Source organism: Microtus ochrogaster, linkage group LG7_11 (genome assembly GCF_000317375.1).
Source record: "Microtus ochrogaster isolate Prairie Vole_2 linkage group LG7_11, MicOch1.0, whole genome shotgun sequence".
Classification (NCBI taxonomy): Eukaryota; Metazoa; Chordata; class Mammalia; order Rodentia; family Cricetidae; genus Microtus; species Microtus ochrogaster.
In genome coordinates this window covers 11,203,145-11,215,975 of record NC_022032.1, presented here as the reverse complement: position 1 = coordinate 11,215,975, position 12,831 = coordinate 11,203,145, and the positions used below count along the sequence as shown (strand labels likewise).

The 12,831-nt window shown below is 41.0% G+C and overlaps 1 protein-coding gene across 1 annotated transcript in view; it reads left to right on the top strand.

The window, feature by feature from the left end:
• Positions 1-11,414, top strand: part of Eri1 (exoribonuclease 1) — a 16,632-nt gene extending 5,218 nt beyond the window's left edge. The window contains exons 3-7 of the mRNA XM_005362524.3: positions 1,500-1,710; positions 3,480-3,563; positions 4,891-5,000; positions 6,269-6,383; positions 8,773-11,414. Of these exons, the coding sequence (XP_005362581.1) occupies positions 1,500-1,710; positions 3,480-3,563; positions 4,891-5,000; positions 6,269-6,383; positions 8,773-9,015 (763 nt within the window). The 3' untranslated portion in view covers positions 9,016-11,414. The remainder of the gene's footprint in view (positions 1-1,499; positions 1,711-3,479; positions 3,564-4,890; positions 5,001-6,268; positions 6,384-8,772) is intronic.
• Positions 11,415-12,831: the final 1,417 nt, after the last annotated feature.

The window sequence follows — 12,831 nt, the reverse complement described above, 5'->3', positions numbered from 1 at the left end:
AGGCAGGCAGACAGACAGACAGACAGACAGATAAATGGAGAGGAAAGAAATAAAAGTAGTCACATCTCGCTGGTCACTTGATGTCTTAATATGAAAAGGGTCGAGGGACTTTTCTGTTTTGATAATGTGTAAAGAAAACACTAAAATGCTGGTCATGTGTATGCCTTTACTTCCAGTAACTGGGAGGCAGAGACAGGTGTATCTCCAAGTTCAAGGTCAGCCTGGTCTACATAATAGTAAACATGAATAATAAACACCCTGAGGCAGATATTTGGGTTCAACATGAAGATCAGAAAAGTAAAACAGCCAACCATTAGAGAAACCTTTTATCTCTAACAAATCTTTAGATTGAAATGGCTGAGATCCTGTCTCTAAGAATCCTGAAGACTACACACTCCACTGAGTGCCTGTCTCTTCTCCTTTATATTCTTCTCTTTGCTCAGCCATATCGCTCCTGTCTCCACCTCTGTAGTGCTGGGACTAAAGGAGTGTGAGATTAAAGGCATGTGATCACAAGTGCTGGGATCACCTTTGTATGAGCTCTGTTTCTCTTTTAGACAAGTTCAATCTTGCCCAGGGTGGCCTTGAACTCACAGAGATCCCTCTGCCTCTGAAAAGCTGGGATGAAAGGGGCACACTACCATTGCCCGGCTTGTATGGCTGACTAGTATGGCTGCTTTGCCCTCTGATCTTCAGGCAGCTTTATTTATTAAAACATAAATTATATAGCACTATGCATAATGAGTTCCAGGACAGCAAGGACTATATAATGAGACCCTGCCTCTTAAAAGAGTAAACACTAAAACGTTCTCAAAACAAGCAGCTGGTTGATTATTAGCTTTCATAGGTAGGGTTCTTGTTCAGTGCTTCAGTGGGTAAGAAAGGAAAGCAAATGGCTTAAAACGTGACTTTTAAGTCTCTGATTGGCAATGTGACAAAAAAATAACCTACTTCTAGTCGACCTGTGAGTATGTTAGTGTTCACTCAAAGTGGGCCCTAGGGTGGTGTATCCTGAATTACTTTTCAAGTAGCTATAAGACATTCAACTTTAGGGCAGTAATACTTTCATACCCTTAAGAATTTTTTGTTTGTTTAGTTGTCTAACCCATGAATACCAGAAGGAGTACAATATGTTCAATGTGTCTGCATTTTCTCACTCAACACTACAGTTTGTCCAGTTATCTTCAGTTTTTATATCATGTATGTCTTAACATATAAGGCAGTGTTGTGTGTGTGTGCTCATAACGCATGTGCACAGTTATGGCTTAAAATACTAGATATAATGAAGACAAAACTTCTCTTGTGAAGGAAAATTTGTCTCATTAAGCATTTTGTTTTCATTAGCTCTTTGCTAACTTAGCTTTAAGTTTTTCCTTCTCTCCATTTGTCTTAGCTAGTGTTCGTTAGTTATGCTGTGATTTGGACTGTTCAACCTAGTGCCTGCAGTTAGGACTGAGGATTCTCGACTGTAACGTTGACCTAATCTTCTGTTTTTTTAGAGGGGTCAAGGATGTCCTAAAGAAGAGATTGAAAAACTATTACAAGAAGCAGAAGTTGATGCTGAAAGAAAGCAGTTACGTGGACAGTTACTATGACTACATTTGTATTATTGACTTTGAAGCTACGTGTGAAGAGGGAAACCCAGCTGAGTTCATACATGAAATCATTGAGTTTCCTGTTGTTCTGTTGAATACGCACACCTTAGAAATAGTAAGTGAATTGTTGTGTTTTTATCTTGTTTTTAGTAGCAACTGTCTGGTGTTCAGTAAGAAACTGGAAGTGCCTGTCTGCCATTTTAGCTGGAAATAGAATTCGAAAAGGAGATTTTTTGCACATTGCTGTGTTCTCCCTATCAGCATGGTTATTTAATAGAGAAACCATAATGAAGCGAATCCAGGACTTGCTTTTCTTCTCCGTGAACCGAAATTGTGGTGCTTTTCTGGTGCTCAGAACAGCTGAGTAGATGGCAATCTCTAGGGAAGTGACAAAGACAATGGAAAAATACCCTGGTACCTGCCCCTGGCCCCAGAGACAAGAGTCTAGTTCTGTGGACGGCCCTTGGCATCAGCTTACTTTTTAGAGCACCGTAGGCGGTTTTGATGTTCAGTGAGGGTGGAGGATAGTTTGTAGAAATATTGCTGGTGGCATTGCGGGGGCGGTAGTAGCTGGACCTAAATTCCCAAACCAGACTTTGCATACCCTAGGTGATTGCTGGCACTGCATTGTTAGTTCAGGGCGTCATAGAATGTACTCCTAAACATACTTCTTACCTTAAAATGTGATCAAGGAGATGCCATAGGCCTCTGTCTAGTCACTAAGTCCAGAAAGACCTTGTACATGGTAATGTGTTATGTTCTTCATCTCCATCCCCCTTTGGGGAGTTCTCTCCTCATACCTTCTTGAAGCAGGCCTTTTCTGTTTGTTTCACCTGCATGATCCGGCCTATTTCTAAAACTGTCTGCTCCAAAACAGTCAGAAGGGAAAATGGCAGCTGTGCAGGCAGGTGTCCTGGCTAACTCAGACGTTCTCTGAGCTTGGGGCACTGTAAGCACTAGACAGTCGGGTGCATTGCCTTCTGGCGTGTTCTCATGTGTCCCACCGCAGGGAAATCCTCCTCTTACTCCACTCTGCTGCTACTACCCCTCTTCTTCATTTATGGAAAACCCTTCTGTCTTCTCTTATATCCACTCCATTCAATCAAGCTTAAACTGTATACTCTCTTTAAAAAACTTGTGTGTGTGTGTGTGTGTGTGTGTGTGTGTGTGTGTGTGTGTGTGTGTGTGTACACACCACAGCCCATATGAGACAATCAGGATAACTTTGGGGAGATGGTTCCCTCCGCCCATTTTTTTTTAGGAAGGATCTCTTGGTTCTCTTGCCTACCTACTCCAGGCTTCTGGGCAATTCTTCATCAGTAGGTCTGTGTTCTGTCCTTGTGACCAGCTAATTTCAACACAGTGGCCCAAGGACCCTTTAAAAACCTTGCCACGACTCCTGTCTTAACTTTAAATAAAAAACATATGCCATGTATGATTTAGCCTCTTACGGATGATTATCTCCTGTTTTTATAAATTTATTTATTATTAAATCCATGTATTTTGTTTCAGTCTCAGGCTGATTTCCTATGACTGACACTTTTCAAAAAAAGTGTTATTTTTAAAACTCATTATCGTAATGCACCAACTTCAGTAAGCTTAATGTTCTGAACATGCTGTAAACAAAATGACCAACGTTTTCACACCAAGAAAATATTTACCTCAGCTTTGAAGGTTTGCTTTTAGGCACCTGCTGACACGATGTTTTTAAAAAAACAAAATAAACTGTCTTTACATTTAAATATCAGAGGACTTTTTGTTGGGGAAGTCCCCTTGGGAACTCTAAAATGATCTGCCATGTATTTCTGCTGTGGTTGGATTTTTTTGCGTGTGTGTCTGTACTGTAGTCACATAAAGCTCTTTCCCTTGTGTCCCTCCCTGCAGGAAGACACGTTTCAGCAGTATGTGAGGCCAGAGGTTAACTCACAGCTTTCAGATTTCTGCATCAGTCTCACTGGAATTACTCAGGTGATAATTCTGTCTTAATTTCTGTTAGCTTTGGTGGTGGGTGCTTGTTTATTTTGAATTTGAAAAGAAAATTTTAAATTTGATTTATTTTGTGAATAGTATAAAAATATCATTATGAGCGATTTACTGTGTTGTTTTCCGTGTTTGGTAAAAGTCTTTCTTTCATACTGTGATTAAAACAAAAAGTAGGAGATGGTTTAAGAGATGGTTCAGCAGTTAGGAGCATTGGCTGTTCTTTCAGAGGACATGGATTCAATCCCCAGCACCCACAACTCCAGATCCAGGTTCCAGTGCCCTCTTCCGGCCTCCATGGGCACTGTACATGCACATGGTGCACACAAAGGCCAAGTACCCATCACAGACAATTAAAGGGCTCTTTAAAATAATAAATTAATAATTATCTGTAGTAACAAATAATAATGACAATTTTTTTTTTAAACAGACAGAAGGTCTTAGGACTGGTGCAGTGGTGTGTGCTATAGTTTCACTTGCTAAGGGAGTAAGGGGCTCAGTTTGGAGGCTAGATGCCCTCTTAGCTCAGACATTTGAGACCAGCTTGGGCCGCACTGACAGCCTCTCTTCAGAAACAAAAGTCAAAGCCAAACTACACATGATAGCATTTTTGTTACTCCCTCCTCCCCATCCCCTGGGAGTTGTAATGGTGCAGTCAGGATGTTAGTTGTAAACTGGGCGGTGGTGGCGCTCGCCTTTAATCTCTGTGAGTGTGAGGCAGCCTTGTCCATAGAGCTAGTTCTAGGACAACTACGGCTATTGCACAGACAAACCCTGTCTTGAAAAACAAAGAAAAGAATTCAGTTGTAAAATGGAGCTTTAGTAAGATAAGTGTCACTGCTATATTTAGATAGGATTTGGAACATGTCTGTTTACAATCTTGACTATATACCTTTGGTGGTCTATCTCTGGTTTTTGTTTATGTTTTAATATATAGGCCTTTTAAAATTTATTTGGATCCTTCATTAGTTTCACACTCTCTACACATAGTTCATTGCCCACAGGCCAGTCTGGTCCAGCAATCCTTCTGTCGAGCTTCACTCTTCCCAGTGACTCTAGGTCGCCTGTGTCATTAACAAAACCAGGACGATCTTAATTCTTAATTTTGGGAGAGTTGTATACTCACTTGAGAGCAGTCTTTAATTCTTGGCCATAAAATGAGTTAATTTTCTCAGATTAACATTTAGGTAGTAAGTAGGTCTAAGTCATTGAAATCAGAGTTTAACAGTTGAGGAACTGTTTGTTCTCTGGTTTATGCCTGGGTGTGTGGCCACAAGCAATAGCTCTCCTAACCTTGTTCTCCTTCTGTCTTCAGGATCAGGTAGACAGAGCCGATGCTTTCCCTCAGGTCCTGAAAAAAGTAATTGAGTGGATGAAGTCAAAGGAGTTAGGAACTAAGTACAAATACTGCATATTAACAGATGGGTAAGTAGGAAAATGCAGTTTCATTCCTGTTTACCAGTGAAGAGGCTTTTACTCATTGAGTGTCTAGACTGTCAATGCAATGTTATTTAGTAAGTCCCCAGGAGTCACTGCACAAGAAAGGGTCGTTCCCCACTTGAGAGTTGGAGGCAGGAGGATTAGGAATTCAAGGTCAGCCTACATAGTGAATTGGAGGCAATACTCAGCTGTATTTTGAGATTGTATCTCAAAATCCTACTTGTGCCTCTTCTCCAAATAAGAAAAGGAAAAGGGAAAATAAAGAACTAATAGGAAGGTCTGAAGGGTTGAAAGGGGCACAGACATTGTGCCAAGGTCACTGTACCACAATGTCATCAAAGGTGAAGAAAAAAGCCCTAAAGATCTTCTGGTCTAGTGTCTGCCATGGTGGTGTGTGCTCCCATGTTAAGTTGTTGGTGACATAGAAGACTTCGAGCTCAGCACATATGACCTTAAATTCTGGGACAGATCATTCAAAATTGGTAGTTTGTTTCTTTGTTTTGCTTTTTAATTAGAGCAGTAACAAAAACAGTAATTGATGCCCCCCCCCCCCAAACAATTAGGCAGCTCAGGCAATTGTCTGGTGAGGGCTGATGATGGCTGTTAAAAATACACAGAGGAAGTAATGCCCTGGGGTATGTAGTTGTTTTTGATTTTATAGCAGTGAGTTGAGGGGTTGTAAAATTTGCAGATGTTCTTGACTCTGCCTAAGAGTAACTTTGAGGTCACTTGATTTGCACATTGCACACTCAGTTGGCTGGTTTGATTCTGAGACAAGGCTGGTCTGTGTGCTGCAGCCGCTACAGTGCTAGGATTAAGTAGTGTGCAATACACCCTGCAGTAAGCACAGTAGAGGAATAGCAGGCCAGGTTGTATGTTCACCCCTAAAATTTGTCTCCAAGTTAGTTGGTTACATGTTTTGTGTCAGGACATACTCTTAAAGAACTTAACTAAAATGATAAGTTTGGTATAATATGCAAGTCTAGCAGTTACACAAAAGAACTCAGCAAGGTGACAGTTTGACAGGAATCAGAGCCATGAGCAATCAAGATGAGGAGCCTTGGTGAAGAAAATAACTGCATTTTTTTTTTAAGCTTAAAATTTTTTTGGGAATCAAGGTTAATAAGTTCTCAGCTTGGTATTTTGTGTGAATATGAGAAGGTCAACGTAAGTAGAATACAGAAAGAACAACTTAAAGTATTCTTTGTAGTACTGGTGTAGCGTTTACTTTATTCCCTTTCTCTCTTCATAAGTTCCTGGGATATGAGTAAGTTCCTGAACATCCAGTGCCAACTCAGCAGGCTCAAATACCCTCCTTTTGCTAAAAAGTGGATCAATATTCGAAAGTCATACGGAAACTTTTATAAGGTAAAAATTTTACTTTTTAAATTAGTTATGCTGGTCATATTTGCTCAATTTTACATATATATTCAGCTGTGATTTTGTATGCATATTAAAAAAATTAAGTTTTTAAAATTTTGATTTTTCTCTGTGTGCATGTATTTATAAAATTATAGAAGTGTTTTATGGGCCCCTATCTTCATTAAAATGCTGATTTTGAAGTAAAGGATGAAATAGCTGTTATGATTTCTATGCTTTGTTTTTCTTTCTTCGGCCACAGTTAGTCAATTTGGACGTAACTTAAGATCATATAAACTGGTATCGTCGAGACATGCTTCCTTATTTAAGCACTGGGTGTAAAGTGCGAGTGACCACAGCTGCAGGGCACAGGGGTCTCTCTTGGTTCTCAGACAGTTGAGTGAATGCCCCCATGTTTAGGCATCATATATACCCAGGTATATAAATCTAAATATAAATCCATCAATAGTTTTTGAAGTAGCACCCCATCTCTGCAGAAAGATGAGCACTATTCTATCATTTTTATTAGAATTTCCATTTTTAATTAAAAATATTTTTATAAATATTTCTGGTCACAGCTTTCCCCTTTCAACTCCCAAATCCTCTTTACCCACTCAACTCCGTGCTCCTTCTCTCTCTCTAAAACACACAGAACTCATAAAAATACAAGCCAGAGTAAACAGGCAAACTACCAACAAGACAAAAAATGCCCCAAACTGAGACAAAAAGTACCAAGAGTACTCAATGAGACTCTGTTGGAGAAAACTTAATCCTTCTGTTGCTGGTGTGTATCAGTTACGGGGAGCTTTGGTTAGGGTGTGAGCCTGTGTGCACTTCAGCCCTGTGCATGCTGCCTCCGTCTCTGAGTTCATGTAGGCATCAGTCCTGTTTAGGGAAGACACTGTTTCCTTGGAGTCGTCCTTCACCCCTGGCTCCTTTACCTCGTCTGCATAGCTCCCTGAACCCTGAGAGGAGGGGTTTGATGGAGACACCTGCTTAGGACTGAGTGCTCCAAGGTCTCACTCTGCACATTGTGCAGTCATGGGTTTCTGTTAGTTCCCATCTGCTGTGCACAGAGGCTTCTCTCATGGTGGCTGGGCCAGGCAGGAGAAGCAGTGACAGTATTCCTCTTCCCTGGGGACGTCTTTGTTTTGCTGACCCCTGTGTTAGAGGTCCAGCGGCCTCACTTGTCTTCCGCCCCACCACTGAGAGTTAACTTGCCTCCCTGTTCCACAGCGTGGCCACACCTTCTCAACATCACCGTTTTTAATTTGTTCCCCTGGCTAATACCTCAAAGTTACAGCTGGATGATGGACATCGAACTCTCTAGCTCAAGGCTATGCCAGCCCAAATGCCTATGTAGTGGAGTCCACAAACTGTTTTTCTTTCTTCTGCAACTATGATTGAATGGTTTAGTGAGTGGTGGTCTGCTGGTGCCTGTGTTGTTTCCGTGCATCAGAGTCTCTTGAGAACTCTGGTGGTATGCTAGTGGTCGCCTTTATATGGGACTTGGTCTTTTTCCCTTGCAACTGTTAATATCCTTCCTTTGTTCTGTGCGTACAGGTGTTTTGATTATTAAGTCCCATGGGGAGTTTCTTTTCTGGGCCTGTGCATTTGATGTTCTGTATGTCCCTTCAGCCTTGATGGGAATCTCTTTCTTTAGCTTTGGGGATTTTTCTTTTATGATTTTGTTAAAAATATTTTCTGGACTTTTGACCTAGGTTTCTTCTTCCTTTGTATCAGTATTTGTAGGATTGGTCTTTTCATAGTCTTTTATCCCAGGTGTCTTGTGTGGTTTTCATTTTGTTTGTTTTTGTTCTGTTTTGTTTAAGATTTATTATTTCCTTTTGATTAATCTTTTCTTTTATAGTGTCTTTATGACCTGAAATTCTCTCTTCCACCTCAGTTTCCTCTGAGTTTTTTATTTTGACTTACTGAATCGAGTTTTATTTTTGGTTTTTGTCTTTTAGAGTCAGGATCTTACTGTGTAGCTCTGGCTGTGCAGGAACTCACTATGTAGACCAGGCTAGCCTCAAACTTACGGAGATAGATCTTCCTGCCTTTCCCTCCTGAGTGCTGGGATTAAAGGTGTGTTCCACCACACCTGTCAGTTTGACTTTAATGCTTCTATTTCTCTTTTAGATTTTACTTTCGTGCCTTGAGTTGTTTTTATTATTTCATCCAATTGTTTATTTTCCTGGTCTTCATTTAGGCATATTCTTGTTAAGGTCGTTGAGCATATTCATAATTGCTGTTTTGAAGTTTTTGTCCTGTGCCTTAGTGAAATTGCTTTCCTCTGGGAAAAGTAGAATAGGGTACTACTGACTGTTTTGTTTCTTAGTTTTTAGTTTAACTGTTCAGAGTACTTAAAATACTTACTAAACTCTTTATTTTCCAGGTTCCTAGAAGCCAAACTAAACTGACAATAATGCTTGAAAAATTAGGAATGGATTACGATGGGCGGCCTCACAGTGGTCTTGATGACTCTAGGAATATTGCTAGAATAGCAATTCGGATGCTTCAGGATGGATGTGAACTTCGAATCAATGAAAAAATACACGGAGGACAGTTGATGAGTGTCTCCTCTTCCTTACCAGTAGAGGGCGCTCCAGCTCCACAAATGCCACACAGTAGAAAGTAGCTGCATATTTGTTGGCTCAGTTGCTATGATTGTATCCCAGCTAGTGCAGCCTCAAGCACCTTTAAACATTTAAAATCCTATTACAGTTACAGAGAGATGGGTATGTATGCAAACACTCAGTGGGGGAACACTCTGAATTCTTTGTCACCAGCACTTTTGGTATGAGCAGTATTTGTTACACAGTAGCCATTCCTGCTTAGAGCTGAATTTTATACTATGGGGTATGCAAGATGTGTTTGTTTGGCTTTAAATGCAGATTTATTGATTTATTCCTTGATGTTGAAATTTGAAATGAATTTCTACATTAATACCATTAAATATGTTTTTAGAAGTGTGGAAAGGATTGAAAAGTAATGTTTATGTTCCCATTGGATTTTGTGTACAACATAGTCCTTTTAGTTTTTGAAGTTTGTAGGTAAAGTTCAACTGCAGTCATCCTCTTGGTGTCATTGAGGGATTTGTTACTTCAAGTAGCATAATGTGTGTATATAAGCTGCACATATTCTCCCATACACTTAAATGATCTCTAGATAGCTTATACTTAATAAAGTATAAAAAAATGGTTGCATTGTCTAGGGACTGAAGGCAAGAATAAAAGTATGCGGTGATGCACACACAGCACATAGGCCTGACCACACGGCACATGAAGAATTGCTCAGCCAGCAGCAGCAGTTGTCCTGTGCACCACACATTCTGATCCATTCAGCTTCGCGCTTTCTGGGCAGCAAATTCAGGTATTTCTTTCTGGAACACTGCGTGTGTATTCGGGACAGGTAGTTGCTTTAAAGGTCTACCACCAAACTTGACAACCTGAGTTTGAGTCTCAGGACTCACACGGTGGACTGAGAGAATCAGCTCAAGGGTGCCCTCCGACCCTCTGCTTGCACACTGGTGGAATTGAGCCTTCCACAGCAAATGAGAATAAGCACAATGTGATAAAGTACTGGGACGCGTCTACTTTCAGCTCATAACTGAAACCCTGTCATAGACTACAGGCTCTAGTAAGAAATCTAGTTTTTGAGAAGATTAGTGAAGAGTTAGAAGAACCAGCCTGTGACATACACATGTAATTCCAGTACTGGGGAGTTAGGGTGAAGATGAATCTGAGGCCACCCTGGACCCACCAAGAGAACCCAATTCCAAAAAGTGTCACAAAAGTTAAAATTATAAGAGTTATAACCTACAAATCAATGGGAGCTTTTAGGGATTTGTTCATTAGCTTCTCTCCATTGTGAATGTGTATTTGCCCCACTTTGAGACTGACTTACTGACATTTGTGTTCAGTTAAGTGTGCCATAGTTAGTAAAAGTACCTGGCTTGTCTTAGTGAGTGACCAGTGCATATTGGAAAATAATTCCTACTTATAAAATCAGAATGTGCATTGGAGATAATGATGGAAAACTATCTAGAGGCCAAACGTATGGACTTTTGGAATTAAACCCCTCTCAAGCTCTTCCTAGACTAATTTCACTATGGCTTGTGTTTTGTTTTAAACCCTTAATAGTGATTGTGGAGCCACATTATTTCCCTGGTCAATCCAGGCAAGTAGATTTCATCATGTTCTCCAGCCCTGTGTGTAAGAGAAAGGACAGCAGGCATGCTTGGTGGCTTGAGAATTCACTACAGGCTATGGGTTTTTTGAGCCAACGTGCTTCTGTCCTGCCAGAGAGGAATGGGAAATAACGCAGTGTTGCGAGGTCTGCTGGGCTTAACTGTTGAGGTAATTTTCCCAGGTATGCCATGTTGACACAGGGCAGGTCCATGCCCTTGAAAAAGAATTGTTTGTCACCTGATTGCATAGTTGCTACCAAATAGCTGAAACTACAATTGGAAGATTGGAGAATAGCAGGAAATATTAATAATGCCTTCCTGGGTTTTCTGGTTTTTGTTTTTTAAATCAGGCTGATTAAATTTCTTCCTGACAAGTAATCAACTACTTAACTTTTTTTTCTTAAATAATTCCAATAGTAAAAGTTTTTATAATTCTTGGTCCCACTAAGTGTTTTGCCATCTTTCCTCATCATGTTTTGAGTTTCCACCGACCCTTCTGATTTGGTTTGGTTTCTGCTCTGATGGCTTGTCTTTAACATGTAGAATCAGGTAGTTCTTGGGAGGAAAATGCTCAAGAGTGGCTGCCACTGTGTATAAAGATATTTGTACTATTCTATTCTTGTTTCTGCTGTAACCTGTTACACTGAGAGTAATATAGTTTCTTAAAGCCTCTGCTCTCTCTTTTGTCATCAATAGCCATGTTAATTCCCTTGTGTTCCTTTTACTTGCTTGGACACATTGAGATGTTTTTTACCTATGTTGTTTCCAAATCCACACCAACTGATACATACACTCAGCTATATTTTGTCTCTCATGTTTGTATTAAATACTGACATGGACTCTGAAAATATTTTCTTTCCACTTTTCCCTTCTTTGACTGACCCAAACAGAAGAATGAAGAAGTAGTTTGTTTTTACATGTGTGTTTGCCTGTGTGAGTTTAGGTACACCATGTGCCCTTAGATTCCTGTGGAGCTCTGAGGGTATCAGATGCCACCTTGGAACTGGAGTTACAGGTGGTTGTGAGCCACCTAACGTGGGTGCTGGGAACCTGAATCCATGCCTCTACAAGAGCAGCCATCACTCAACCGTGGAGCCATCTCCAGCCCCAAAGAAATGTTTTTCTGGTTCCCTCCCTTCCTCCCTCCCTCCCTTCCTTTCTTTGCTTTTTTTTCCCTTTAGAGACCTGCTTGTAGGGATAGATTTCCTCAGCTAGGTTAGCATGAAAGACCGTGGGAGTCGCTAACATGATACTTAGATTCTGTCGTTGAGTTATCATTTATTAGTTTCTTGAGAGGTGAAGCATCACTAGTCCATCTTCCTGAATGTTACCCTACAAAATATTAGCATGCAGACTAAGGTGGAGGGAAGGTGGGCAGTAAGATTTCTAGGGAAGGAGGGATCGTGAGTGATCAAAAGAAGCAGCACCAGAGGGTGTTTTGGAGGCTGGGAGGGCCAGTGCCTAGATGGTACATTTGGGGAGGACCTTGCCATGTCAGCCCGGTGTGGAGAGAATGGTGGGAAGGAAAAGTAAGAGCGCACCCTCTTCCATCTCTGTGCCTGTAAAGCTGCTAATAACATCCGGTGGGCCCACGCTTATGACCTCACCTGACCCCAGTTTCTACCTCTCAGCACCATCAACAGAGGAATTTGAGGTGTTTTTAAGACCTGAGCTTTAGGCTATGCATTGAAACCATACCGCTGTGTTAAACTTCTCTCTTGCTGTGATAATACCATGGCCAAAGGCAGCTTGGGAGTAGAGGGCGCCTTTTATCCAACACCTGAGAAGTTAGGGCAGCAAGTCTGGGGAAAGCTGCTTAGTGGTGGCACCGCCCACAGTGGGCAGTGCCTTCCTATGTCAATTGCCAATCAAGAAAAAGACTCAGGTAGGTCCACAGACCTGTCTGAGGCATTTTTCCCATTGAGACTCCCTCAAGTACCTGTGGGCTGTGTCAAGCTGAAGCTAACAAGGAGACAATGTGCCTCCCTCTCTGTTCATCTCATAAATCTTTCTAAAATGTTCTGCTGCACTTCTATCACAGAAGCCTGCCTTTCTTATCACAGAAGGCGTTTAGACCTTCCAGTATGGGCTCCTTATATTTTACATCTTCCCCAGGTTGATAACTATCCCTGCTTTATGTGTGTCAATCTCCTACTTTTGTCCCCAGAAAGTAGTCCATCAAGCTTGGTCTCTTCTAATTTTTAAGAACTGACTTTGATCCCAACTTACCCTGGAAGGATTTGACGATGTCTTCCGATGTTTTCT